This window comes from Pelecanus crispus, chromosome 2 (assembly GCF_030463565.1).
Source record: "Pelecanus crispus isolate bPelCri1 chromosome 2, bPelCri1.pri, whole genome shotgun sequence".
Taxonomy (NCBI): domain Eukaryota; kingdom Metazoa; phylum Chordata; class Aves; order Pelecaniformes; family Pelecanidae; genus Pelecanus; species Pelecanus crispus.
In genome coordinates this window covers 152,595,370-152,621,625 of record NC_134644.1, presented here as the reverse complement: position 1 = coordinate 152,621,625, position 26,256 = coordinate 152,595,370, and the positions used below count along the sequence as shown (strand labels likewise).

At 41.8% G+C, this 26,256-nt stretch overlaps 2 protein-coding genes across 3 annotated transcripts; one reads left to right on the top strand and one right to left on the bottom strand.

The window, feature by feature from the left end:
* Positions 1-110: 110 nt before the first annotated feature.
* Positions 111-21,387, top strand: SLC25A32 (solute carrier family 25 member 32). Of its 2 annotated transcripts, XM_075705752.1 has the most exons (8): positions 111-279; positions 4,418-4,568; positions 5,657-5,742; positions 6,859-7,019; positions 13,619-13,732; positions 14,300-14,445; positions 16,104-16,241; positions 21,352-21,387. In XM_075705752.1, the coding sequence occupies exons 1-7, from the start codon at positions 111-113 to the stop codon at positions 16,237-16,239; spliced, it is 963 nt and encodes a 320-aa protein (XP_075561867.1). In that variant the 3' UTR covers positions 16,240-16,241; positions 21,352-21,387. The 2 variants fall into 2 exon arrangements, with proteins under 2 accessions (XP_075561867.1, XP_075561866.1); XM_075705751.1 differs by lacking the exon at positions 21,352-21,387 and having other exon boundaries at positions 16,104-19,525.
* Positions 19,835-26,256, bottom strand: CTHRC1 (collagen triple helix repeat containing 1). The gene is made up of 4 exons (XM_075705753.1): positions 26,113-26,256; positions 22,653-22,874; positions 21,201-21,417; positions 19,835-19,977 (listed from the first exon to the last, which is right to left on the bottom strand). Exons 1-4 carry the CDS (start codon positions 26,254-26,256, stop codon positions 19,835-19,837), a joined length of 726 nt encoding a protein of 241 aa, XP_075561868.1.

The following is a 26,256-nucleotide window of genomic DNA, read 5'->3' as shown; positions in this document are numbered from 1 at the left end:
TGTTCTCGCGCGACGCTGCTGCCCCGCGACGCCGGCACCGGCCGCCAGCCCGCGGCGGGAGCGACGCCTCGCCTCGCCCCTCCCCGCCCCGCGCGCCGCCGCCGTCGGCGATGAGCGCCCGGGAGCCGGCGGGCGCCGCGAGGGAGCGGGCGGCGGCGCCGCCCGTGCGGTCCCTCTTCCGCCACGTGCAGCTGGAGAACCTGGCGGCGGGGCTGAGCGGCGGCGTCGTCTCCACCCTGGTGCTCCACCCGCTGGACCTGGTCAAGATCCGCTTCGCAGGTGAGGCCCTGCCGGCCGCCCACCCCGCGCCGCGCCGGGGGGGCTGCGGGCCCTGCGCCGCCAGGCCGCCGTGCCCCGGGCCGGGGCTGCCGGGGCTGCCGGAGGCCGGGGTTGGGGCTGCCCCCGCGGGGCCGGGGCGCCCGCCGAGGCGGTGGCTGTGCCGTCAGGGAAAGCCCCCGGGCCCGGCCGCTCCCGAGCGTGCGGCTGAGGGCTACGAGGACAAACCGGGCTTTGTCCGCAACGTGTACGCATCGCACCGAGCTCGCCGCTCCCAAGCCAGCGACCTGCTGGCGTGTTTCCGAGGGAGAGCACAGCCGAATGAGCCTGCCCGGTTTTGCCCAAGCCTGTGTGCAGCCAGGTGGCAACGGGCGCTGGCAGAGTAGCCCACCGGCTTGCCATAACCAGGCCGTATGTAGGCCCAAAGGGACGGACTCTGGTTCTTTCCCCCCCCCCCCCCCCGATCCCAAAGCTTAATCTTCCTGTCATTTCTAGGGACTGTCAAATGTGCTGTGTGCCTCCGGCTGTTTTCAGGCAGACTAGAGAGCTGACCAGGCTTTTCCCTCTCTTTCATGACCATCAGTGCCACAGGACACAGCAGGGTGTTGGTCTCTTCTCCCATGTAGTTAGCCATAGGACGAGAGGAAATGGGCTCAAGCTGCACCGGGGAGGTTTAGGTTGGATATTAGGAAACATTTCTTTATGGAAAGGGTGGTCAAGAATTGGAACAGGCTGCCCAGAGAGGTGGTGGAGTCCCCATCCCTGGAAGTGTTCAAAAAACAGGTAGATGTGGCACTTGGGGACATGGTTTAGTCTAGTCTGCCCTTGATTGGTTTAGTGTGGACTTGGTAGTGTAGGTTAATGGTTGGACTGGATGATCTTAAAGGTCTTTTCCAACCTAAACGATTCTATGATTCTAAGACTGCCTGTTTTTGACAGATGGATTGTCTCAAGCCAAAGTTCCAGGTTCACCTTTATGCCAAAGATTGTCAACACTCAAAGCGTAATAATAATTTTATAATAATCCTGGTTGTTAACAGTAGTGATATGGTTTTGCAGAAAACTCTAACTTGTCTGGTTTTCCACAGGGAAACAGGTCAGCTTCTCCCTATTGATTTTGCTGTTAATGTGAGAAACACGTTGCCCGTTTATCATGTTCCCTTTTACAGAGTTTAAAACATTTTGCTGTATCCTTGGGTTGTTACCTTAAATGGATACATGAGTGTTCAAGATCTCAAAAAGAAATAGTGAACTATCACAGAGAAGTTTTACAAAATTTAAAGCATTACATTTCCAGGCAGCCTTTTTGCAAAGTTGGATTTAAACGCCGCCTTGCATACCCTAGTGTGGGCACATCCTGGGCTGTATTTTGAAGAGCGTAGCTAGCGGGAGTGCTCTTTGCTCTCTATTTTGCAGTTGTAAGACTACAGCTGAAGTACTGTGTCTAGTTTGGGGCTCACCAGTACAAGGAAGACTTTGACATACTGGCATGATTCCAGCGGAGGCCACCAGACTGGTGAAGGGGCCGGAGCACATGACATAGGAGGACAGGCTGCCAGAACAGGATCAGTTTGGCCTCACGAAGAGAAGGCCGAGGGGAGCTATTATTGCAGTCTATGACTCTGTGGTTGGAGGACACAAAGGAGGTGAAGCCAGATTCTTCTTGGAGGTGAATAGTTGTAGGGAAAGAGGGAACAGACACAAGCAGGAAGATGGAAAATTCCAGTTATTTATTAGGGAAAAGGATTTTTACTGTGAGAGTGGTCAAATAGTGGAAGAGGTTGCCCAGAGAGGCTGTAATCTCTTCAGCCTTGAAAGCATTCAGGAACCAACTGGGCATGTCCCTGAGTAACCTGATCTAAGTAGATCTGTTTTGAGCAGGGGATTGGATTAGGTGACCTCTGGAGGTCATGTACTTTCACATGCTTGTTTGGGTTGAAAATAACGATTCCTATGTTTTGTCTTCAGCCAGGAAGTAAGAGCTGACATCAGAAATCAATGTTGTGAAGATTCTTGGCAGCATCGTTGACAGACAGACTTGCATTCATGTCTGATTTCCCATGTTGTTTATTGTGTTTATAAAGCTGATTTAATGGCAGCATGGTAAAAAAAATTCAGAAGGGTTTTTGGGATGAGCAGTGCTCATTCAGGAGGGAGAAAAGAGGCATTTAATTTGTGTTCTAGTTTCAATTTAATTTGTGTTCTAGTTTTGAATAATTGTCAAGGTGTTGAGGCCTTGTCATAATGTGCTCAGAAAAAGCATTTTGCCTTTAGTCCTGAAGTCTGTCACAACATACAGTACTGTACACAAAGTTCAAAGGAGAATGAATAATAAATGTGGCACTGAACAGAAAACATCTGGAATTCATGATTACCAGGATTAATCTTGATGGGGAGACAAAAACTACACTGACTGTAAAACTTTGAGATTAATTTTCAGTAAAATTGCAGTCTAGCCTCATGTCTATATTAAGAATGAAAGTTGCTGCTATGTTGGCATCATAGAGTAATTTAGGTCAGGAGAGATCTGTGGAGTTCACCCCCTGCTCAGGTAAGGTCTGCTGAGATTGGATTGCTCAGCGTCCTGTCTGCTACTTTTGAGTAGCTCCAAAGATGCCTCTTCAGGCAACTTGTTCCAGTATTTGATCACTCTGATGGTCGGACTGATGATCTTAGAGGTCCTTTCCAACCTTAATGATTCTATTCTCATTTCCCTTTCATTAAAAATCATTAAAATCATTAAAAAATAATCCAGCCGCCAAGCCAGGAAACATAGAATCATAGAATCGTTTAGGTTGGAAACGACCTTTAAGATCATCCAGTCCAACCATTAACCTACACTACCAAGTCTACTCTAAGCCAATCAAGGGTAGACTAGACTAAACCATGTCCCCAAGTGCCGCATCTACCCATTTTTTGAACACTTCCAGGGATGGTGACTCCACCACCTCTCTGGGCAGCCTGTTCCAATGCTTGACCACCCTTTCCGTAAAGAAATTTTTCCTAATTTCCAACCTAAACCTCCCCTGGCGCAGCTTAAGCCCATTTCCTCTCGTCCTATCACTAACTACATGGGAGAAGAGCCCAACACCCACCTCACTACAACCTCCCTTCAGGTTGAAATTAATGAAATTAATTATTAATCTACCCTTAATTGGTTTAGTGGTGGACTTGGTAATGTTAGGTTAATGGTTGAATGTGATGATCTTAAAGGTCTTTTCCAACCTAAACGATTCTATGATTCTATGGAGAAAAAGTTCTGGTCAGAATTCCCTCTGTTCCAGCTTGTGTCTGCTACCTGTTGTCATCTCACCATGCACCGTATCATGCATGTCATCAGTAATCAACTGACTCTTGCTGTTACGGTAGGAGCAATAGGAGTTACCACCACACCAGCAATAGGAGTTATGTGAATGTCTGTGTTCTAAGTGAAGTCTGTCAAACAAAAACTTGCATGTGTTTTATCTTTTTGACAGTGATATTTTCTGAGTATTTGGACAACCAGCTGTTTGGTTGTTGGGTGGGAGAAGTGTATGCATTTAGTGTTTTCCTGCAAATCCATTCAATGAGAATAGAAGGAGAACACAGGAATTTTTAATGGAAATAACCTTTGAGTGTTCTGGTAAAAAATTACTTTGGAATCAATAAGACATGATCTGTTGAAAATACTCAGATCTTTATAGAACATTTTTAAAGAGGAAGATTGAATTTAAGAGTTGATATCTGGGACTTGTCTAAACTACTTACAGAAACGTGTTGTCAAAGACCCCACACATATCACTTGAAATATGATGCAAAATTGCTGGGACGCTAAAAAGGAGAGACAAAAAACTTCAATTCAAAGCTGCTGCTCACCAAAAATGCACAGCGGTGCATTTATTTAGCCTTGTCAGATTGATGGGAACATTCCTTTTGCAGAGCTTAAAAGTTCTTCTTCTTTTTTTTTTTTTAAGTTCTTTAACTCTAGACTTATGAAGCTGTAAATCCCAATTCTTGCATACTTTTAAAATACAGCTGATCAGTTAGGTTTCATGTTCATTTACAGCTCGCTTTAGAGGCTGTGTACTTCTGTGGTGGCTTTTACACAGCAGCATTTCATGCTTCCTGGAATGTTTTTCAGTATAATTTCTTTCTTTCATAGTAAGCGATGGATTGGAGCTGAGGCCAAAGTACAATGGGATTCTCCACTGTATGACCACTGTCTGGAAGCATGAAGGACTACGAGGCTTGTATCAAGGGGTAACTCCAAACATGTTGGGAGCAGGGGCTTCCTGGGGACTTTACTTTTTCTTGTAAGTACAACTGTAGAATGTGTCGTATACTGTGCAATGTAATGTTCAGATATACACTGCTGCTTCTTTTGGGGGGTATAAAAATGTGTTAAGTGGCTTATAAACTTATGATTCTTTTAGCAAGTCCAGGTCTGTTACCTTTATTGTGGTTTGCTGTTTTAGAATTTAAGCAATTTGAGTCAGAGACCTGTTACTTTGTCAAGTACAGTGCATTCCCTTGATGCTGTGAAAATACTAAGGAACTTGAGAGATACTGACATCATTAATGAAGAATCCTCTAAAAGTGTCAGTACACTGTGCTTAAAACCTCACAAAAAATAAAAACCTAAACTGATGTGTTAAGAATTAGAGAACATGATAGAATTTTCTCCTAAAGCTAAATGTTTAACTGATTTTTAATAATTTTAGTGACAGTCAGTTGTTTCATTGTTTTTGTGAGTTGATGGGCTTTGTTTATAAAGCCTGGTTTTTAATACTCAATCTTTGCTACGTTATTAGCTGTGCAACTGTGACCTGATTTACTGCTGATCCTACTAATTGAAACACTTTAGGGAATAGTTAGTTGGTATGCCTATGCAAGCCTCACTTGTCAGTTGTCTAGACTCTGTTATTGTTGTACTTCAGTCCTCAAGCTTTGCTGTAGGTTCCTATTGACAGTTCAGCTCCTGTTGAGAGTTTCTCAATCCACAAAGACTGGAAACTGGATCAAGAGAAGAAAGCTCGGTGTATTTCTGAGCTAGTAGATACCTGTCACTGTTGCTGTCAATAAAAAGGAGGCTATCTAATTGGTTTCTTTTAGAAGTTAATTCTTGAGATCTGACAGCTGTTTCAAGATGCAGTCCCATTGATACCAACAGTAATACTTTATAAATTTAAATTTGTATTACCATAGTTCACTTCAAAGAGCTAACTTCTCAGAGATCAATTAATCAACTAAACAAGATAGTTTGCTTAGATATCTGTTTTCAAAGGCTGTGTACCACCTAATGTTTTCCATGATCTTAAGTGAGGTGTTTTGTTGTCTGGGTTTTTTTTTAGTGATGTAGGTTTGTTTTCACCTTTACCAAAATATATTTTACATTTGCCAGTTACAACGCCATCAAAGCTTACAAGAAGGAAGGGAAGCTGGAAAGTCTCAGTGCAACCGAACACCTAGTGTCAGCTGCAGAGGCTGGTGAGTTTAAATGCAAAGATTGTTTGCTTCTAGCCTTTCCATATGTTGCTCCCTGCCTTTGTGTGTCAGTGGTGCTTTTTCTTACAGGTGGCAAGTTTAAGGGTTCAACTCCAAATGGAGTCATTTATTGTCTGTAAATAAATTAATGATGTCTAAGATGAATAGATGGATCACTGTGGTCTTTTAAGTTTTGCTCAGAAATAGCAGTTGTCAAAATACCTTTTGACCTTGTCTTCATTGTGTATAAGCGTTTCCCATATTTAGTACTATACTGAGTCCCAAAATATAACTACATAAATCTGCTGCTGTCAGTTTGTTAATTCATTAAATGTTTAACGCTTCATCCTGGAAAACAGAAGGCCTGTTGAAGTTAACAGAATAAGTGAATTGGTCATTGGTCTTTGAAAATCTTGATCTATGGTCCAAGTTTTCTTAGAAACTAAAGATCTGAAATAAAAATACAATTTCGCTCAGCAAGACTTAATATGTTGTTTCTAACATGTTCTTGTACATGCCTCTGTGTTATATTTAATCTAGGCAATCGAGAAGACTTTTTATTACAATGTTGGAGTGTTTCTTTAATGTTGAAATATAAGGTATATTGTTTGATGTGAAAAATAGTAATGGTTTATTTTACAACTGTATTTTCAGTAATCTATAAAGCTATAGTAGGTTGCTTCTATTAACCTGTCAATATGATTAAGCAAATTTCTCATGACTGAGGTGTCCGTTAAATTTTGAACAATTGTATACCCGAAGAATAACTTGGATAATCAGGAGTATGTTAAGAAATTACTTATGTTTCCTATCTACTACAGATTACACTACTGACTGTGGAAAGGTGAGGCCAAAAGGGGGATGTACTAGGAATATGCAAAAAGCCTTATGTCCTACAGAGGTACCCCCAGCAGGAGTAGGTTGGACTGGATTGTGAGCTTTGAAGGCAGAGGGAGGGAACAATGGTGGGCATAAACTTCGCCTGTTTTAAGTAATATGAGTGCTCTTGTAGGATAAGTAGTTTTGTCATTGTAGAAGCCTGTGTTACACTGGACTGAACAAACTGGGACAAGCTTTGGAGTTGGCATAACAATCAGTCTAACTTCCGTCTGTTCTCAGGAGCCATGACTCTCTGTATTACAAACCCAATATGGGTAACGAAGACACGACTTGTGCTACAGTATAATGCTGGTGTTGATCCATCAAAGCGGCAATACAGAGGAATGTTTGATGCTCTTATAAAGATATACAAGACGGATGGCATACGTGGCTTATATAAGGTAATAAAATCTAAGAAAAATTCCAGGATTGGCTGGCACCACTCAGTAGCATAGTGAGACTTGTAAATACTTGTCTACAAAAAAAAAAAAAAAAGCAAGTCATTTCTTGTATTAGCTCACTTACTTTTATTCTGTGAGTCTTCTTTCCCACTGAAGAACTGCAGCAAAAAGGCTTAATCAGAAGAAAAGCTATTATACTGTTGAAATGTAGGAAATCACTCAAGAATAGAGTGTAAGCTTTATGGCTAAGCCATCTTCTATTGGGTGATAATGCTGAAATGAGAGTAAATGACAAGCTGCTTTTTAATTTTTTGGAGTCTTCCTATAATTAGAATTTGGATAAGGAGGCCAGCAATAGAGTAATCTATCTTGCTGCTAGTGCTTTCTTCCATTTCATCCCTTATCTCTGTCTTTCTGACATCTTGTGGAACATAACATATGACTAAAGTAGTTGCTAATTTTTTCTTCCACAATGGATGGTTTCACAACTGCTCATTTGCCCTCTAGTTATTGAGGTCTGTAATCTGTCATCTCTGGATCCATAAAATTTGCAGACTTCTAAATATGGTCTGCATATGTGTGGGGTTTTTATTCCCTTTAATTTAGGGAAACAGATGGCAACTGGATTTGGACTTTTTGCCTCCTCCTTCCTTCAGGCCATGACATCAAAATGCATTCATCAGTGCCTGGAAGGTGTGAAGAAACCTATTTTAGTTCAGTCTGGCTCTTCTCCTGCAAGTAATGCTATAGAACAAGAACAGTATCTCTTAGGAATTGTCCTGGTTACTGAACATTAACTTCTTTTATTTGCAGTGAAACATATAATCCTTCCTATGCTGAAAGACTAGTATGCCACATACCAATGAATGCCAAATTCTGACACCAGGAACAAGGCACCTTACTTATTCCTAAACTGAAATTGTCAGGATTTCTGATTTGCCTGCCTGGATGTCTGCTCTGTTCCTTGTAGATAAGTTCTGATTTCTTGCATCTGCTAGGGTTTAAGAAGTCCTTCCATTGAGTTACTTTTCAGATTATTCGTGCATGTAACGTCTTGCCTTTGGCACTAGACACTTCTTTGTAGTGTTAATCTGCAAATGGGGAACTAAACCAGGTAATTCCTTTGAAAGAGCAAATTACTTGCTTAAATCTGCAAAGAAGGTGACCTAGATAGGTCCTGAGTGACCTACATAACTGTGCACACTGAGCAACTTCCATTTGACGTCAGGATTCTCTCAACCTTGTCTATACTGGGGAAAAAGGCACCTTTTCAGGTGGCTCTTTGACTTGTCCATGCTTTAGCCTTCCTCCATTTTCTGGTTTTGGAGGAGTTTTCATTTTTTCTCTTTCTTGCTTTATTTGAAATTTGACAGCTGAAGTTTTGTTAATTGCCTTGAGTTGCAGGAGCTGTAGTGCACACGAATGTCTTTTTCCTCATAATCTTAATTTCACATGGAGTTCCTTACAGCAAATAAGGGGATCTTGGAGAATACCACCACAAGTTGGAAAAAAAATGTGGAAATAGTTTCTTTCTGATTAATTTGAGATTAGTCTTCTAAAGAATGGTATTTCTGTCCAAGCAATTCCATGTCTTGCTCTCTATTGCACAGGATGCTGTTATTGGTCTGAGCAATTCCTTTCAGTCCTTTGGGGCGCAAGACTAGTAATGTCAGGATGCATCAGTCTTTCTAGCAGGGATCAGAGCTGTCTTTATTAGGCCTGTTGGGTATTGTTCATTCATTGAACTATAGTTCATCTGAAGCTGGGTTCCTCAATAACTTGTTCTTTGAACTTGGCCTAGTTTTGAAAAGACAGGAGCCTTTCCTTCACTGATTATCGCAGTAATTATTTAGTGAGTGGTCTTTCCCACCCTGCATCCATTAGGCTTTGTCCTTTGTCCTCCGTCCCTGAGATGACTAGGGACAGAGATGCCCTGCCACACACCAGGCTGAGGAAAAAAACCAGCTTGGGGTTATGTAATTTGAACATGCCTATAGATCTGTTGGGGATCTGAGCTCTAAAAATAACTTTGCCATGAAGTTGAATGTCATGCAACCATCTCCATGTTAAGAGTGCTGTATGGTTCCTTTCAAGCGTAAGGTAGGAGAGACCAAACACTGTAAAATAATTGTAAGATTGTAGGAGTTGGCACTTTCAGAAAAACAAAATATCTCTGAGCTCTTGGGAAACTGCGACATGTCTAGTCTAGAGTGACTGACTACTAAAACATCAATCAAAAATGCAACTAACATTCTTCCTGGCCTCCATGCTTCTGTATTTGTATTTTCAGTTTTGTTAGCTTTCAGCGATGCTGTAAAAGCAGCAATTAGAAATAGAGCAATGCTTAATAGACAACAGTAAAATAAACGAGAAGTGCAGAAAATTTAAGGAGATTAAAGGAAAATACAGAGTCATCAAGACTGAGAATAATAATGCAGTATGCTAACAGCAACAACAAAAAAATCCTGGCAGTAATGTGTGCTCATTACCAAGTGAAATAGATCTATTGGATGCTTCTGTATTGTCGTTTCACCTTTGGTAGGCAAGATTCTATGCTCTGAGGATAAAGTAATTTTTCTAGTCCGTTACTGTCTAAGGCACTTAGCTCTTTCTGTTTTGCTATCCTTTTTCTTATGCTGTTTTCCTCCTCCTTGCAAACGTGAAGCTTGTAAGCTAAGTGACTTGCTATGTCTTTGTACTTGTATATAGCCAAATCCACCCAGATTTGGCCATCTTGATTTTAACTGTCGTCCCAGGTTCTACAGAGAGACGGAAGTGTAAGTAACTTCCACATAAAAGATGTTATTATTTTTCATCGTGAAGGAATCAAGATGCATAGGGAGATAATGGCATACTTCCAATGTCTTTCTGCACAAGTTGTCAGAGTAGGGCACTGATACTACTGGTCTTTAGCACACTGGGAATCCAGATGAAGACAACACTAAAAAGATTACAAGGGGAATCTGCTGCATTATTTCAAAACGTATAGCAGAGGCTGCTCTGGGTTGAGTGCTCTCAAACACTTCAGGCAGCGATGTGAGTACCCCATCACCAAATGAACCTGGTTCCCTACTTTACTAAGAAGCATAGGCTTTCCACTATATGCCTTTGCCTATGTTCCTTTTCATTGTGATGAGCGACCTTTGAAACACTAACCAATGGGACATTTTTCTCTTGTCCTGGATCTTTGGCACTTACAGCTGTTTAAGCCAACTTTTAAATACAATTTTTTTCCCACTGTCTGCTATTCAGAATTTTATGCTTCACCATTTAAATTTCTAATGATACATTTAATTCTGTCTACTGTTCTAATCCTCCAAAAGAGAATTCAAACAGGACTTCTTTGAGCAACCATTGATCCTGTTAAGCCCTCATGGCAAAAATCTTCTAAATATATGTTTTGAATATTAAACTAAAAAATAACAAGAAGTACATAAAGTGAAATTATTTTAAAATTGATCTTCACAGTCATATTATAGATGAAAAATAAGTATCAAATTCTATCAAATTTTGTTGCAAGAAAGATTTTTGTGTGAAATTTTAAGAATAAAAAAAAGAGTAGGAATATCTTTCAAAAACTTCCTCAGCCAGGATATTTCATTACTGTGAAGAAATCAGTTTTGCTTTGAAACATTTTTCCGTAAGAACATACTGTTTTGTATGATCAATAGAAGCCTGGGTCAGCTCTTATTTTACTGAGGCGCATTGGCTGACACTCGCTTCTTGCATTTTTTAATATTGGCCCAACATTAAAAGTCTTTCAGTCTTTGGAACTTTCCCCATCAGCACAAGACTTCGAGCGTGCTGTTACTCATTTAGCACGTATCCTCAGTAGATGCTTTAGGACTCTTGGGTGCAAGTTGTCAAAATCTGCTGGCTTAAATTTAAGAGTTTAGCATTCTTAAATGCTGTTTAACATTCTTCTTTTGTTGGTGGGGAAAATATTACCTCATTCTCCTATGATATACATACATCATTCTAATTCTTTCCAAGTAGAGAGCAATTACTTCCTCTGTCTTTTAATGGTTTTACTGTCTAGTCACGGGCAAACGTTTGTGAAGATTTTCTCTGCTATCATTATACACAAATTTCATACTGTTCCTTGTTCTGGTGACCCAGATAATTTTTTCTTTGATATCTTCGATAATTTTGTTTTTCTCTGTTCCTCGTCTTCTGTTCTTCCATTAGTGATTAATTTTCTTTTCTGATCCAGGATTTCTGGAAACCAAAGTTGTCCTTTTCCCTCTGTTGTGGCCCTTTGGCTTCAAACTTCACAAAATTCTATGATTATGCTCACAGCTGACGAAATATAGATGTTTGGTTTAATTCCACTTGTTCTCATTTGGGGAAGTGTTTTTTCTGGGACTTTAGCTAGCCCTTAATGCATTTTGGCAGTTCATGGTCACTGATGATTGGTTCATGACCATTATTGTCTACCATGAGAAGAAATTCATCCTCATTTATCAAAGAGATCCTAAAAATCACTTCCTGAATGGCTGTAATACCATAAACTTAAGAAATCTATAGCATGCAGAGAGCTAATCTCTGAAGTGATAGAAGCTCTGAAATTTTTATGCCTGCTATTTTTTTTTCTGCAAGTTAGGAATTTATGAAGTAATTTATCATTTTGTCGTGTTGCACTACTCCAGTGGACTCCTACCACGATCCCTTCTTTTTCTTCTCCTTCTCCAGGCTCTTAGTAGTATATTGATAAGTCTTTATTCAACATTCTGGGCTTCTGATTTAGTCTAATACAGAGTTTTGTGTCTGGACGCATCTTTTAATTCCTCTGTCTTACCTGAATGGATCATGGGAAATAAGATAAAACTGTTTGATACCAGTATTTTGGGGGAAATTTTGGTTGAGTCCTTTTACCCACATTTTGATCACATACTCAATTATAATTGTCCCTTTGCAACAGTTTTCAGCAAGTTTTTGGCTCCCTTAAGCCATTTCTGGCCAAGGTGATTAATTCCCCATTTATTTGTATTTCTCCAGTGTAAGTGATCAGCTCTTCAAAAAGAGAATTAGTGCTTCTCAGAACACATGCAGCTGTCAGCTCATTTTCAACTGAGGTAGTCCCGCTCCTGAAGGAATTCCTGCCTTCTCTTTCTTGTAGAGAATACCTGTTTTCCCCCTCCATTTCAACTTTTTTGAAAGAAAAGCTTTCTGTATATTTTCATATTATACTCATAGAATCATTTAGGTTGGAAGACCTTTAAGATTATTCAGTCCAACCATTAACATAACACTACCAAGTCCACCACTCTTACTGTCCATTACTGTCTCTTACAAATGGGGAACATTTCCCAGACTGCTTTGTTACACCTCTGCTGGGCTGCCTTGGGATATGCTCTGAGCAGGGTGAAGAATGCACTCAAACTGATCTGAATCTTAGATTTATTTCTTTAATGTAAATTGTCCATAAGTCCTTGTATGAGTTAGCTTTCCATCTATGCCCTTCAGTTTTCCACTGTGCAAGAGTGTGTGTGTGTGTGTGTGTCTGTGAAAGACATTGGCGTGCTGGAGTGTGTCCAAAGAAGGGTAACGAAGTTGGTGAAGGGTCTTAAGCACAGGTCTTATGAGAAGCGGCTGAGGGAACTGGGGTTGTTTAGCCTGGAGAAAAGGAGGCTTGGGGGGACCTTATCGCTCTCTACAACTACCTGAAAGGAGGTTGTGGCGAGGTGGGTGTCAGTCTCTTTTTTCCCAAGTAACAAATGATAGGACGAGAGGAAGTAGCCTCAAGTTGCACCAGGGGAAGTGTCGACTGGATATTAGGAGAAATTTATTCACCAAAAGGGTTGCCAAGCACTGGAACAGGCTGCCCAGGGAAGTGGTTGAGTCCCCATCCCTGGAGGTATTTAAAAGACGTGTAGATGTGGCACTTAGGGATATGGTTTAGTGGTGGACTTGGTAGTATTAGGCTACTGGTTGGACTCGATGATCTTAAAGGTCTTTTCCAGCCTAAACAATTCTATGATTCTATATACACACACACATTTTTTTATATAGAAATGAATATGTATCATAGATACACATTTATATATACACACACACATGCACACACATACATATTTATCTCCAGGACTTGATCACAAGAATTTTTTAGTACCTCTACTCCTGATGGCCCTCCTCACTGAGACACCAGCTTCTGTCATTGCCTTCCCAGTCTCAGGTGGGAACTAAACAGCTTAGTGCCAGTCCCTGGAAAGGGGCAGGCACTGAGCAGCACATTTCAAGGCTGCAACTTGATTTGTATTCTCAGAATCCTGATCCATGTTACCAGCTCTTTAAGACCTGTGCTTGTGCTTTATGAGGTGGAGTCCCTAGGCCACTTGTTTTATCTTGCCCACTCATTAGCTGTCTTTAGCCTGTATGTCATTTGGAGAAAAGTAACATTTATTACACTTTTGTGTGATGCCTGCCATTCAGAATACCAGCCCAGAATCGTCTTTTGAGTCATACTACACAGTGACAGTTGTGCAGTTGCAATTTGTAAAGTAATGGAGACCATACTCGTGTGTAAGCTGAGCTCTGTCAAGTTGTATAATTTTTGTGCATTGCTGTTTAACCTTGTTTTATCTCTTTTTTTTTTTTAGGGATTTGTGCCTGGGCTGTTTGGAACTTCACATGGAGCACTTCAGTTCATGGCATATGAAGATTTGAAACTGAGATACAACAAGTATAGAAACAGAGTATCAGATACAAAATTGGTAGGATTCTTGATAATAAACACGTTGTGGCATGTGAATAAGTGGAAATTTATTCCATTTGTCTAGGTCATAGAACAGCCAAATGTACACAGTATTGAAACATTAATTGGAATGCAGAATATATAGAAGGATATAATACTTTTTCACTTTTTAGGAACAAGCAACTGGTTAGCACTGTTTTCCTGTAGGGAAACCGACTTCTTATTTTGGCAAGTGTTTTGAGAATTTTAGAGGGAGGAATGTTTTTTTGTCTTACTCTGTGGAACCGTAGGTTGAGTCTTAAACACTTACATGGAAAACTGGTCAGGTGTAAGTTGAGCGAAGGTAGTTACTTTTGGAAGAAGTGTTTCACTTGGTAGGAATAAGAGGGCACAACACATGTTTTACAATTAATTACTTGTAGTACTGTATATAGTGAACGTTGCCATTTTTTAAAATGTATGTATTATAAGGGGAAAAATCTAGAATATTGTTTAGTTCAACATTTAAAAAATCAAGTAAGATTTTGGGAAACTGGCTAATTTAAACCACACTTAAGGCAAGCCTGGCATTTTTTGTTGCTTTTAGAACACTGTGGAATACATAACAATGGCAGCTGTATCCAAAATATTCGCTGTGTCAGCAACATATCCCTATCAAGTTGTGCGCGCTCGTCTTCAAGATCAGCATAATACATATTCTGGTGTGTTTGATGTGATCCGCAGGACATGGAGGTAGGCATGCAAAATTAAAAGCTTATGGCTTGGAAAGTGAGTCTTACAGAATCATAACTATGTTTACTGGCTTCCATGCTGACTTGCAGAACCAGTACAGCTCAGAGCAAACAAAATGTTGGCTGTACAAAGTCATTTTGTGCAAGATGCCACTAATACCAATAATCTAAGGACAAAGAAGGAGGTAGGAGAGGGTCAATGCTAGCCTGCAGGCTTCTGTTGTTTATTCTGTCTCCCTTCTCTCTTTCCCAGCAAATTTTGCTTACAGGTTAAAAAATAACATCGAGTCGGCTGTTTTGGGGCTCTTAAACAATGAAGTCTCACTTGAACTGCTTTAGATTGTCACATATAACAGGAATGTTGTGCTGCTGGGAGTTGTGGCTAATCCAAATTCCTGGCAGGAAGAAGTAAGCTAGCCAGAGCTGTTTATACCGATGTCCCTGGGTTACCCTGAGGCCAGACTGCATTTGTAGTCTAGTCCCAGCTTCCCTTAGGACCTTTAGAGAACTCTTACTTGACACCTATGTACATCTTCTCACGAACCCTTGTCCCACAGCTCCACAGGACATGTGAGAGTTTTCACACAAAACTCCACAGTTACTAAGGTTGGCCACCTTTGCAGTATGCAACCAATATTAATCTTGCTTTGGACAATGTTTCTGGGTTGCAGCGTATTGCTAGAGATGTGAATGGAGTCAGCTAACTTCTGGGGTATTAAGAGGTGCCATCTGAATGAGTGAATGGGGCTGTGTTGTTCCAGGACTACCACTGGCTCAGAGGCAGTACAACCATTGTGACTGAAGGCAATTCAGAGCAAAAATGATGTCTCAGCGCTGTACCCTTCAGTGCCGCAGTCGATAAGAAGGCTTATTAGTTCTGATAAAGTGTGAATGTATACAGCCATTCTGGGGACACTATTGTACTCATTATGAAACAAATGCAACTTAGAGCCCTAGGGAGGGTAGTGTAAACCACACCCAAGCACTTTCCAGGGTCTGTGTTAACTGTACTCTCCACTCCGGGTGTCCTAGGCCTCTCTGAAGCTGGAAAAGAGGGAGCTGAGGTTAAAAGTCTTTGAAACTTTTTAACAGCCCTAACATGAATACTCTGATTCAACTGGGAGAAATTCTCATTTATTGACCAATAGAATCAAAATTCTGGAGGACGTGCTTTAATTCTCTGAAAATAAATGCTGACTTTCCTTAGTTGTGTTCCTCAGCTCACTTGCTGTTACATGACCCAAAACTACCAAGCCTTTCAGCCCTGCTGGCTTCAGTGACATTAAATATGTAAATGCTTTTTGGAACAGGGTGCAGAAATTCTAAGTTATTTTAACCAGTTCTTGTGGCCTGAACAAAGACAATAAATTGCCTCCTACTTAGACAATACAAAAAAACCCCCACAAAACCCCACCCAAACCCTAGGCTAGATAACTGACCTACAGCATGCTATTGTATGTTAAGAGAAAACGATGGGTTAAGATTTGATATATTATGGCTCTAAACACTGTAGTAAGAAATTATTCTGAACTTGCTATTCCTAACCTGAAGTACCTCTCTCAGCAAGAGCACGAGAAGAAAAATACTAGACTGTGGTTTATGTCTGATTTCTATTAAAAGACGTTAATTAAAACTACATGTTTTTCTGTGTCTTTAAAGGAAAGAAGGAGTTCATGGATTCTACAAAGGAATTATCCCCAACGTGATCAGAGTGACTCCTGCCTGCTCTATTACCTTCGTCGTTTATGAAAATGTGTCTGGTTTTTTACTTGGTTTTAGACAAGAAAATAATTAAAGGTATGAGCTTGTGTTCATAAGGAATCTATATTTTATATTTATCATCTGAGAGAGATTTCGTTCAGCAATCTTTTTTGACACTGTGAATTGATTTAGTGTTTTGAGGAAAGAACCTGGAGATAGTAAAATGCTGCCAACACCTCTTCTGCTGAATGTTCCTGCCTTGCTGCCTTCCTCTCTGAATCAGCTGTGTCTGCTTGAAACGCATGTTTCTGCAACTGTGAAATAATAGCATTGTGCCTGGGTGAAGGCAGCTGTGCAGCAATTCAGTTCATCCTGGCCTGCCTGGAAAAATGGACTAATCTGTTTTGATAAGTCTCAAGATAACAGTTGGTCAGATTCTACTCCTACAGAAGTGGAAAACTTCATATAAAAGCAACTCTGGTGTCTGTCAAAACTTTCTTAAATCTTTATCTGAGTCTTACGAAGAAAGTATGTATGTAGTTGTTTACAGCAATGTCTTCTGAAACCACCTCTGTGTTATTTGTCAGATTTTAGGATATGGAATGCTCCAAATTCCATTGCTCATCCAACACAAAAATGTTGCCTCAGTAGGGTGCAGTTTGGAAACTCAAATTGTTTTGTAAAACAGCTGTCCATTCTTGGGTTTGAATAATTGCCAGTCTGATGGAAGTTCTTGTCTCATACCAGGACAGACTTGCATTGTGGTTTTTGGCTTGCTTTTAAGCACCAGACCAAAGTGTATGTTGTGTGCATCGCTGGCCACTTACTTAATTCATTTTCTCTCTCCCCGCCTGCCCTCCCTCTCAGTCTCTCTCTCTCTCTGAGCAAGATTCTGTCTTCATTACTGATACATTTGACCAAATATTACTAAGCAAATGCATATTTGAAAGTAGGCTTCCATTTTAAAAATGAGGGGGTTTTTTGCTAGTAATCCCATAGTGATGCAGTTTTCAAACCACTGTAATAACAAATATGACATGCTTATTTTCAATAATATTCTCTGGGAAAAAAAAAAAATCCATAAGTAGTCTAAAAAATACTGTGCACAGGACTTCAAAAAAAACCAAAACGATCCATTAATGTGTTCTGATTTGGTCTAAGGAAAGGACTGTAAGAATATACTGATTGCTAACTTAGTGATAAACTAAATTACAGTACATCTCAGTAAATTTGTATAATAATGATGTTTATTTGCATGCCAATAATTACTGTCAAGGATATGTACTTTTTGGAGATACGGGTTTGTTTTATTTTTTGTAGTTCTTTAAAAAAATACATTAGTGGCCATAACATCTGCCTTCTGCTGTTAGTAAGAAGGTATTAAGAAATATCTAGAAAGTATCACTTAGCTAAGGAGGAAATAAATTAGCAAAGATTATTCAGCCGGTAGGGGGAAATAATCAGTTTCGTGAGGAGCAGAGAACACTGTCCAGCAAAACACATGAGTAATCACTTAGAGAAGTTTCCTGTTTAACTGAAGACTAACCTAAAGCAGAAATAAGGCTTTTTTTAATGAAAATTTAATAGATTAGGGAATTGTTTTCAATGTTAAGTTAAAATCTGGAAGACTACAGAAAATGCTCAATATTTTGAATCTTAATTCAGCAATACACTTGCTTGTTTCTGTTGATACTATTGCCACATGCCACATTTTGAGTGCATTTATTAATAATTTACACTTTCTCCTCCACAATCCCATTCCCTCTACTGATAGAGTTGATAATCTCATCTGAAAAGGGCATGTGGCCATTATGGCTGGCTTTGGATTTTATTATGAAAGTTTCCCTGTGTATTTAGCTGAAGATCATATTTACTGGAAGTTTACCATGCCAGTTACTATGTAGATCCCTAACAGCTACTAACTACTTCTGTCTTTGGAGGGTGTTTACTTCGTTTTGTGTGTTTTCTAGTACGCAGAATTAATTTAATGGAACACCAAGTTAACTCTGCCACTCAGGGTCCAAAAAATGTTCAGAAGACATGAATAAATCATAAGAATAAAAGTTGTGCAGTTACTACCCTGGATTAGTGTGCTCTAGGCCCAAAACAGCTTACGCGTGCTCCAGGATAAATGCAAAGACAGGCTGCAAGCATGTACACAACCAGTTACTGTATGTTAACTGACATTCTGTAAATTCACACCATAGCTTAGCTCATAGTAACTCGTTTGTGTTCAGATACCTTAAAACCCATCGTCCAAGCCAATGAAAACAGTACAGTTCTTCAGAGACAAAATACCAGCTGTATAATTTGCTGGTTTGCAGCAATATCACACATAAGCTTGCAGTTGGGAAAGCCTGAATGCTCTCCTAGCTGCAGGTGTGTTCCTCTGGCATTCTGAACAAAAGCTGCAGACAAGAGCTGCCAATCTGAGAGATGCCTGGGGAAAATCTTATAACCTGTTCAGGAAAAAAGCTAAGATTCGATGCAAAACAGCTGAAATAAATTCCTTATCTCAGATTTAATGTTCTTTCCTTTTAATTTCTGGGAAGAGTGTAGATTTCTGCATGTTGTACATGCTTTTTCTTGTTTGTTTTTTAATTTCATTAATGTAAAATTGATGATGAACATGACTATTGTTTCCCTTTAGAATCTGTACAATTTTTAAAAATATTTGAGTATATCACTTGTTTGGACGAAAATACTTAAAACACTGAAGCTAATGCTGTGCTGGCATGATCAGTGTTGTCACTTGTCCAGTCTGGAGGCTGCAGTCAAATAGCTGAGACATCATTCTTTCACTGCACCAGTACACTTTTTGAAAGCCAAGGTATTTGAACCTGCCTTATTTCTGTATCTTCCAAACTATTTAATATATGTAGCTTTTAATTTAACACCAGAGTGATTGTATATATCTGAAAGGCTAAATCCAGGAGAATTATTTTATTGAAGCAATTAAATTAAGTTTTGTAACTGTAAAATTATTTAGTATCTGCATGCTAATAGTGGAGACCAATAATAAGATGTTTATACTGAAATCCAGTCTATCAAGAAGCAAGAGAGGGAAGGAGAGGTGAGATAGTCTATTCTTACTTAGTTGTTCAGAACGAGGTATTTAACGCTTAACCACATTATCTGGGCCACAGTTAAGTCACCAGGAGTTTGTCGAGAGTCTTAAGACTGTAACAGCAGAGCATCCTAGTCTGTAGTCAGGTTCACCAGAGTAGATGTTATGTATGTTTTGTGAAGGCTAAAGCCAAGACGTGAGTTGACTTTCTTAGAACTTTTTATGAAGTCTTCTAAAAAAATGTATTGTGTATCATAACACCATGTAAAATTCCTTAAACAGTTTAATGATCAATAAAATAGCCTGGTTGTTTTTTTTTTTTTTTTGTAAAAGGTCTTATTTATTTGATACAAAAAGTTACAGTTAATTCTTAAAATGGTGGTGGTATATTTTATACGTCAAACAAGGAATTTAAAAAGTTAATGAATTTGGTTTTGATATTTATATTCTAAAATGATTATTATAAAAAGCCTCTGCAATGTGCAAAAAAAGGCTAGACAAACACTACAGATGCAAGAGTTTGGCACCTTTCAGTCAAATACTTGCATCCAACTCTACAGAAATAATTCTGAAGAAAATTGTACAAAATTAAAAAAAAAGGAGAGATTATAAAAAGGGAAAGTTATTTTGGCAGTTCTTCAATGATGATTCGGGAGACTGAATTCCATCCAGTAGAAGCATCTCCCCGTGGATAATCTGTGCAAGTCCCGACCCAGATGGCAATATCCACCAAGCCAGCATTGATCCCTTCACACAGACCTTCCACTGGTTAAAGACAAAAATCAGGTTACCTCGGCAGACACAATCACTTTGTATTTCACAACTGAAGGTGGACACAAGTACTTAAGAGCAGCAGTTCATTGCAAGCTCATGCTATTTAGTTAAACCTGAACAGCATTTTTAGAAATAAAAACTTAGAGATGTGGCAACATAGGTTACAGAGTCACGCGCTGCCTTTATCCATGCTGCTCTTGACATCTGTTGCAGTACCTGAAGCGGATCACAAGGCACAGGATGGCTAAATGGAAGGTATACCTGCTTCTTTAAATGTCCAAATTTACAAACCGGTAGCTGGGATATGGCTTCAATCCCATCCAGCCACCTTTTTAGCAGTGATGGGGAGGGGGGACAGGGGCACAGCCAGACCTGGCTTCCACAGCTAAGCCGTACAAAGGTGATTGCCGCCCTGTAATTTTTTCCACTCCTAATTCACTGCTTCTGTATGAACTTCCACTTCTGTTGCCCTTTTTTTTTTTTACCCACTAGCACCACTAGTGGAGGTGGGTTAATGAAGGCAGGTGGGTCCTACCCCTGGATGAAAAAAACCTATCACAGCTCTAGACGTTAGATTTTATGCAGTCGTGAAATAGTACAGGGAGGAGAATGGAGAAAGAGTATAGACTTGATGCGGGTCCCCTTTTCCTAGTGTCACCTCTTTTTATGTTGAATGACTTCCCTAATTTGCCTTTTGCTTAGCAATTGAATAATTTTTCCTAGATTTTTCACTTTGGAGATGCTTTTGTACCCCACCTGAAATTATAGTAGAAATTCTAGGAGGAATGTCTAATTTTATGCACAGATAATGCACAAATATCAGTATGTTAAGCTAGGACTGCACTATCTACTTGGCAGTAAGGTGGTTTCTCTGTCTGCTAATACAGCACAGATTGTCTCTGTATTCGTGTTGTAGCAGAGATCAGTAGAGCTGTCTGGATAGAAATCTCTTCCATTTCTAAATTGCAGGATGTAAGTAGCATGAAAAATACCACAGTAATAAAGTACCACTTAATAAATAATTCTAATACTATTACTATTGATAGTCAACTGTGAGACAGCAGAGTAAGAGTAACAAGTGTTAGCTGGCCACTCTTCTGCCTCTTTGTTCACTCTTTGGATGTTCCAAGGCAGACTGTACTCTCTGCATTTGGTAACTAGATTTGCTACTGGCTTCTACTCCATCTCTGTTCATGCGGTCTTGGCATACGTACCTGAAGAAGTTCTGTGTATATTAATAGTAGAATTCAACTCTGGGCTTCCTTGATCTAAGTATATTATGGCCTCAATAGGAAGTGGCCCAGCACATTCTGCTCCATTAAAAGTGAAGTACCAGCGCTGACAACAGGCATTTTTGCATTTTAGCCGAAGTGATCCACTGAAGAGAACGCGGAGAGCACTGTTTGAACGCATCTTTGTAAATGTACATTCCTAAAAGAAGACAAAAAAGCTTTGGTAGCAACCTCTGGTTTTGAACTTCTGTATTTTCTATGTATTCATATTTAGGAAATATATTTACATTTAGGAACATATTTATATTTATTTCAGAGTGTTTTGGCTACTCTCTTTAGTCCCTTTCCATCTAGGGAAAAAAAAAAAAAAAAAAAAGGAGAGCCTGGTAAATACCATATGGTGCAAAGATGCAAATCAGAAACAGCACCTCATAGATGGTAATGGAGAAGGGGGATTATGGAAAGTCTTTACTTTATTTAGGTAATACCTGCTGTTAAGTTGGTAACCTAGTTACCTTCTGGGGTTTATGTAAAGGGGTGTGAGCTGTCTGAGAGCTGCACTCAAGTCCTTGCATGAGAGGACAGTAAAATTTCTGTCTCTGTTACCAGAAATCCTGGATTTAACAATTATCGCAAGATTTGTGAGAGGCTTAAACCCTGATAAAAGCTCCACAACTGAAAAAGAAACATCTTCAGGTTTTTAAGAGGTTGTTATTCTGTCTTCAAAATGCTGGTTATTGGCAAGGGGGGTGAGAGCCAGTGAGAAATGTGTACTCAAAAAAGTTGATTCTCACTCTAGCCACAGCACTAGCAGTTAAGTTACTCCAACCAATCTGGGCATTGCTTCATAGCTGGGATTTCTTCCTCTCGTCTAGGCTTGCATCACTGTGTTTGAGAGTTTTATACCCAGGGCTGCAGTGCAGGACAGACTTGGGTTAGTCTGGGTAACGCTTGGCAATTCTGCTCCTGAACAATGCTGATCCCTTTTGCAGTAGCACCCTCCACCTGAGTTTCAGTGAACAACCATTTTGAAGCAGGAGTATAAAGACAGGTACAATTAACAGATTAAAGATGCACCTCTGTCCTGTTCCTGATGATTAAAATGGTAAAAACCTTGCCCCATTTTGGGCAAGCTGGAGGTACTCTTTTGGTAGTGACTTTAAGCCTTACAGTTACAGATCTGGTCTTCTAAATGTACTCTTACACCAGCCACATCATTCTTTTGAAACACTACTACAGAAATGAGCTGGGCACGTAGCTGTGAAACACAGCTGAGATGAATCAGAAGTAGCTAAACCTTTGAGAAGTTCACTTGACATGTAGAAAAAGACTCCAATAGGAAATCTGTACCATTGGTGGTACCCAGCTCATAGAGGCAGATCTAGATCCTGCCGTGGTTGGTGAAGCGCAGCATCCTAGGCAAAGCTAACTTACGGCTATCTTCCCAAGATCGATGCCATAATTAAGTGCACTCCACGAACACTGCTTGAAGTTGGGCGTCCAGGACTCCTCGATGCTCTCGCGCATGCACTCGCCCTTCTCCCCCTTCAGCCCGTCCCGTCCCGGGATCCCAGGTGTCCCAGGGATCCCGTTGGCTCCCGGGTTTCCATCCCGTCCAGGAACGCCACTGGGGCCTTGCAAGCACACGCCGTTGTACTGAAACACAAAACAGATCTTGCTGCCGCTGTCCATTAACTCCGAGGCTAACCCAGTTAAACACAAACAACAACAACAAAACACAACCCCCCCTGCTGTAATACAAGCTGATGGGCTATTTCTGGATCACCAAGAAAATGGTTCCATGGAGGAAAAAAAAAGGAAAAATAAAATTTCAAGGATAAGCAGTGCCAGCAGAATTTGCTGTAAATGAAGATGCCAATTATTTTATGAAAAGACGCATAAATCCTAGAATTAAAAATTGGCCTAGTGCAAGGATTACAACCTGCTGGAAAACCTCAGAAGAAGATTCAAAACATTCCAATACAGAAACAGAAAACAGAGAGTTGTACATTAATAGCTACTTTCTCCTAACCCACCATTGCTCGTATAACTGTCTCGGCTAATAAGCTTTCATTATTTTTTTTTCCTTCTTTTTTTTTTTTGAAGTAGAGAAACTTTTGCATTGCATAGAGAGCAGAGGATAACACGGATTTTCTGCCACCGTTTCTGCGGGACAGAATCATGTCATGATAGTCAAACCAAGTCTGGAGTCGGACTCAGAGCGCAGAGCACATCGGTGCTGATGTGGACATGGGAAGCTGCACCCTGCACCCAACCCAAACTCGGGATCCCCATCCATAGCGGTGGGAAGGCACACATGGGGGGGTGGCACACAGTATTAGGAAAGGTCAACTGCTGCCCTCCCAAACTGCATGTTAACACACACTGCCTTCATACCTTATAAGATTTGAGTTTGCTTCCTTGGAGAGGAGGTTTGTGCGGCCCAGAGCTCCTTCCCCCAGCAGCACGAGCGCTGGATGCCGGCGGGGAGCACACACGTGCGGAGCCGGCACAGAAACATTGAGCAGGGGCTGGTGATCGCAGGCCTCTTACTTCAAATGCTCCTTCCCATCTGGTGACTGACTGGTTCCTCCAGTCTTCATCCCAAATCCTCACAGATAACTATATTCTGCTCTTCCCTTTTCTCACCCCTACTTCTCATTTTAAACCACCTAATCCACATGTTTCAGAAAGAAAGGATCATGCATTCTCCCTCCTGCAAGCCATGCCACTATCTGCACCACAGGAGCTGTAAACTACAGCCCCTGCCTTTCCTTTGTCAGACTGGTGAACTTTCTTCTTCTGGGGTTGTTCCTTTTCCCGTGCTTTGGTGCAAAAACCAGCATGGAAATCACAGGCTCAGCTGGAGCCACGCTATAAATAAACTCAGTGACTATATGAGTTCTAGTAGGAGGTAAGATGAGAGTTGGACTAATGGATGCTGGCGTTCCCTTACTACCTTCAGCAAAGAAAACACTGTTGGCACATGGCAGTGGAAATAGTGGGATATTATAATGAAGAAAGCCACGTATAAAAAAAAGTTAGCTGGAGAGAAGGCTGCTTGGCAAAGGACACACCATCGTAAGGACCAAGGACATTTCTGTTTCACACAGCACTGCTTATCTGCTTTTGCTGCTGGTTTTTGCCATTGGACTCTATTTGTAGCAGTGACTGGCTCTGGTTTTTACGTGTGTGGTTACTCACCACAGAAATCCTCAAGACGTGGAAATTGGTGAGAGCTGGGGCCCACCGAGGCTCAGGCCTGCCGAGGCTCAGACCCACAGCCCCCCAGGGCACCAGTGGCACCGGGTGGCAGCATCAGCATGGGGGGGTCAGGGCTCCCCAAAAGAGGAGCTGCCACCACTGCCGCCTGGAGCCGCACCGCTTCCTTCCAGAGACGGCAGCTTGACCTGTTGCACACCCCAAAAAATTGATGTGAGCGAAAGAATCACCTGGGCTTCAGGCTCCGCTCCAACTAAATTCATCTACACTTGCCAAATCAAGTCTATTTGTAATGCTTTCTTAAGCTGTAAATGCATAAAACATCTTTTAAAATGAAAATGTCCACTGAAGGCAGGATCCCCTCTTGGGCATGCCTTCATTCTGCCCTGGAAGGGCTCTGGCCGAAAGGGTCTGTACAACCAGGCTGCGGCCGACTCGGCTGCCGTCTACTTGCCCGCACCTTGTTGCCTGCTCTGCTGCACCCGAAAGCACGAAGCAATGCGAGAGAAATGCCCTATATGAAGGAGCCTAAAGTACCACTCCGACAGCAAATGTAAGCTCCTCCATGTCTGCAAACTCCTTATTCTCGATGCAATTCAATTCCCGCAGTAAAAGCGAAAGAGTAATGAGGTGATGGGAAAGGGAAGGAGCTTTGCCACCCACGGTGCTTCCAGCACATCACTTTTGGGGATCTCTTTGGAGATCAGGGAAGAAATGGCCATGCCACTGATTTTCTATAGGAGGTGAACGGCAGTCCAGCAGCTCAGGGAAATAGCTTCACATCTGCTTTCTACGTTCCAAGGACTGGAAAATCTCCCTCCTTTCTTCTAACCCGGAGACGGGATAGTCCCAACGCATTCAGGTTTCTAGTTGCAATGGAATCGCAGAGGTATGCAGCCCCAGGTGCCAAAGGGAATAACGCCTTAACGCGCCTCCGAGGAAAAGCGGGTCCAGCAAGCGTGCAGATACGGTTTTCACAGTACCTAACGTTTGCTGAAAAGCAGTCCTTTCAGTTCTCATTTTTGTAGCTTATTATTTGTTCCCCAGCCTTTTAGGAACTAGACGGCATTTCCTGCGGGCGTTGCAAGGGCTGTAGGATTTCGGCGTGGCCGCTGCGGTGCGCGGAGGGCAGGAGCAGCTCACAGTGCCGCCTTTATTCCCGCCGCGATGCCTCCCCTCGGGCCCGGCCCGGCTCGGCCCCCGGCCGTGCCTGCGAGCCCGGCCCGAACCCCAAACCCCACGGGCTCCGAGCCCGCGCAGAAAGCGCGAAGGCGCGCACCGGGCCCGCCCAGGGCCCGCGGTTTGTCACAGCGCGCCCAGCCCTTCCGCAGCATTGCCCTGATTCAGCACAACCAGGGCGCAATATTAAAAAAAAAAAAAAAAAATTTAAAAAAATAAATAAATTCAAGAGAGGACCCAAAGGGCGCAGGGAAACGCGGCGGCGAGCCCTGGGGTGCGCTGCCCGGCGCTTCCAGCACATCACTTCTGGAGGGGCGAGCTTTTCGAAAACCAGGGTTTTTTAAGTTGTTTGGGTTTTGTTGGTTTTTTTTTCCCCCCCCCCCCCGAATCTTTGCAATAAAAGAAAAAGCAGCCGCGCGGCTCCTCCGGCCGCCCCCGCCGGCCCCAGCCCCGCCGGCCCCAGCCCCGCGCCCCGGCCCCCCGCCGCGCTCACCATGTCCACCACCTCCCGCTGCCGGAGCGCCTTCTGCTTCCCCTTCGGGCTCTCCGAGCCGCCGGGCGGCGGGGCCGCCGCCAGCAGCAGCGCCAGCAGCAGCAGCGGGGCGGCGGCGGCGGCGGCGGCCGGGGCGCGGCGCAT

Coding starts and splice junctions, on each gene's coding strand:
- CTHRC1 (XM_075705753.1), bottom strand. CDS start 26,256: ATGCGCCGCGCCCCGGCCGCCGCCGCCGCCGCCGCCCCGCTGCTGCTG. Junction 22,875..26,112: donor AGCGGGAGGTGGTGGACATG/GTGAGCGCGGCG, acceptor TTTGTGTTTCAG/TACAACGGCGTGTGCTTGCA. Junction 19,978..21,200: donor TATACACAGAACTTCTTCAG/GTACGTATGCCA, acceptor GTCTTTAACCAG/TGGAAGGTCTGTGTGAAGGG.
- SLC25A32 (XM_075705752.1), top strand. CDS start 111: ATGAGCGCCCGGGAGCCGGCGGGCGCCGCGAGGGAGCGGGCGGCGGCG. Junction 4,569..5,656: donor TGGGGACTTTACTTTTTCTT/GTAAGTACAACT, acceptor TACATTTGCCAG/TTACAACGCCATCAAAGCTT. Junction 5,743..6,858: donor AGTGTCAGCTGCAGAGGCTG/GTGAGTTTAAAT, acceptor GTCTGTTCTCAG/GAGCCATGACTCTCTGTATT.